The sequence below is a fragment of the Neopelma chrysocephalum genome, unplaced genomic scaffold (genome assembly GCF_003984885.1).
Source record: "Neopelma chrysocephalum unplaced genomic scaffold, ASM398488v2 Primary Assembly neopelma1_246, whole genome shotgun sequence".
In the NCBI taxonomy this organism is placed as follows: domain Eukaryota; kingdom Metazoa; phylum Chordata; class Aves; order Passeriformes; family Pipridae; genus Neopelma; species Neopelma chrysocephalum.
In genome coordinates, this window is record NW_020897908.1 from 9557 (window position 1) to 12280 (window position 2724).

Here is a 2724-nt window from a genome sequence, read left to right on the forward strand (position 1 = left end):
CACCCTCACTGACACCCTGACACCTTCATTGTCACCCTGACACCCTCAGCAACACCTTAACATTACTACTGTCACCCTGACACTCTCATTGTCACCTTGACACCCTGTCACCCTCAGCGACACCTTAACATTGCTACTGTCACCCTGACAGCCTTTATTGTCACCCTGACACTCTCACTGTCACCCTGCCACCCTCATTGTCACCCTGACACTGTCACTGTCCCCCCGTCCCCCCGTTGCCCCCCGACCGTTGGCGATGTCCGTCCTTCCGTCCATGGCGCTCCCTCTGTCCGACATCCCGGATTCCCGAGCGATTCCCTGCGGGAACACACGGAAGGAAGGGCTGGAGCCGCCCCAGCCCCACGGCCCCGACCCCCCCGACCCCGTTTTCCAAGGAAAAATCCCAAAGGAAGCTCCGGGAAGGCTCCAGGACACCCGGGAAAAGCTGCTCCCGAGGGATTTTGAACCCCAAGGATACATTTTTAAACACATTCCCGGGCAAAATTCCCGTTTTTCCACATGCCACAGAGACACAGGGGCCTCATGGCACCACTGGCTCTCCCCAAAACCTCTGTTTTCCATGGAAAAACCTCAAAGGAAGCTCCGGGAAGGCTCCAGGACACCCGGAAAAAGCTGCTCCCAAGGGATTTTGAACCCCAGGGATACATTTTTAAACACATTCCCAGGCAAAATTCCTGTTTTTCCACATGCCACAGAGACACAGGGGCCTCATGGCACCACTGGCTGTTCCCAAAACCTCTGTTTTCCATGGAAAAACCCCCAGAGGAAGCTCCGGGAAGGCTCCAGGACACCCGGAAAAAGCTGCTCCCGAGGGATTTTGAACCCCAAGGATACATTTTTAAACACATTCCCAGGCAAAATTCCCGTTTTTCCACATGCCACAGAGACACAGGGGCCCCACAGCACCACTGGCTGTTCCCAAAACCTCTGTTTTCCATGGAAAACCCCTGGAGGAAGCTCTGGGAAGGCTCCAGAACACCCAGAAAAAGCTGCTCCCGAGGGATTTTGAACTCCAGGGACAGGTTTTGAAACACATTCCCAGGCAAAATTCCCACTGGAATCTCTCCAGGAAACACCTGGTGTCCCTCAAAAATGATCCCTGTCCCCCCCAAATCCATGGGAATGGGTAGGAGCGGATCCAGGGGGCACAGAATTCCCACTTGTCCCAAAAGAGCTCCACTGATCCCTTGGGAATTCCATGGAATGCAGGGGAATTATTTTATCCTTAGGACATTCCCCCCGAGGCGAGGAAAACCAGGAATGTGCTTCCAGAGGGGAGGGAATCCCTTCCCAATCCACGGAGGAGGGGAAAACTGGGAAATCCAGGGAGTTGAGGATTAAAAAAAAACAAAATCCAAGGATTTGGCAGCTCCTGGGATGCAGCTGGGCAGGATCAGCATTCCCAGCTCCACAGGCTCCCAGATCCCTAAAAATATCCCAGGGCATTCCAGAGGCTCCTCAGGATCAGGGCTCGCCAGGAGGAGCTTTCCCGCTTTTCCGGGCCCCAAAATTGGGCAGCAATTCCAAGAGTCATTCCCAGGACATTCCCAGGACATTCCCTGCCCATCCCATGAGGCCCAAATTCCACGTGGGAACAGCTCCGGCCTCCGGCTGCTCCCCAAAATCCAGCAGTCCCTGATTCCAGGAGGGAGCCCCCAAATCCCTTGGAATGGAATCACCAAATCCCCTGGGATGGATCTCTAAATCCCCTGGGATGAGTCCCCAAAATCCTCAGGGATAGATCCCAAAATCTCCTGGGATGGAACCACCAAATCCTCTGGGATGGAGCCCCCAAATCCCTTGGAATGGAGCCCCCAAATCCCTTGGAATAGATCCTCCAAATCCCTTGGAATGGATCCCCCAAATCCCTTGGAATGAAGCCCCAAATCCTCAGGGATAGATCCCCAAAATCCTCTGGGATGGATCCCCAAATCCCTTGGAATGCAGCCCCAAATCCCTTGGAATGAAGCCCCCAAATCCTCTGGGATGGAGACTCAAATCCTCAGGGATGGAGCCCCAAATCCCTTGGAATAGATCCCCCAAATCACTTGGAATGAAGCCGCCAAATCCTCAGGGATAGATCCCCAAAATCCTCCGGGATGGATCCCCAAATCCTCTGGGATGGAGCCTCCAAATCCCTTGGCATGGAGGCCCCAAATCCCTTGGAATGAAGTCCCCAAATCCCTTGGAATGGAGCCCCAAATCCCTTGGAATGGAGCCCCCAAATTCTCTGGGATGGAGCCCCCAAATCCCTTGGAATGGAGCCCCCAAATCCTCAGGGATGAAGCCCCCAAATCCCTTGGAATAGATCCCCAAATCCCTTGGAATGGATCCCTCAAACCCCTGGAATAGATCCCCAAATCCCTTGGAATGGATTCCCCAAATCCCTTGGAATGGAACCAACAAATCCTCTGGGATGGAGTCTCAAATCCTCAGGGATAGATCCCCAAAATCCTCCGGGATGGATCCCCAAATCCTTTGGAATGGAGCCCCCAAATCCCTTGGGATCGATCCTCAAATCCCTTGGAATAGATCCCCAAATCCCCCAGGATTGGGCCCCTCCATTTCCCCCCTCCCCCGAGACATTTTCACCCCAAAATCCCCCCCGGGAAAAATCCACATGGAGAATCCCAGTTTTCCAGGATGGGGGTGGAAACCCCCCCTTGGGAACATCCCTGGATCATCCCAATCTTTCCCTGGATC

The 2724-nt window shown here is 54.0% G+C and overlaps 1 protein-coding gene across 1 annotated transcript in view; it reads right to left on the bottom strand.

Moving 5' to 3' along the window:
• The window catches only part of LOC113977502 (DDB1- and CUL4-associated factor 8-like), a 9775-nt gene extending 9223 nt beyond the window's left edge, over nt 1-552 (bottom strand). Inside the window, 1 exon segment of the mRNA XM_027703655.1 lies at nt 249-552. Within this exon segment, the coding sequence (XP_027559456.1) occupies nt 249-492 (244 nt within the window). The 5' untranslated portion in view covers nt 493-552.
• Nucleotides 553-2724: the final 2172 nt, after the last annotated feature.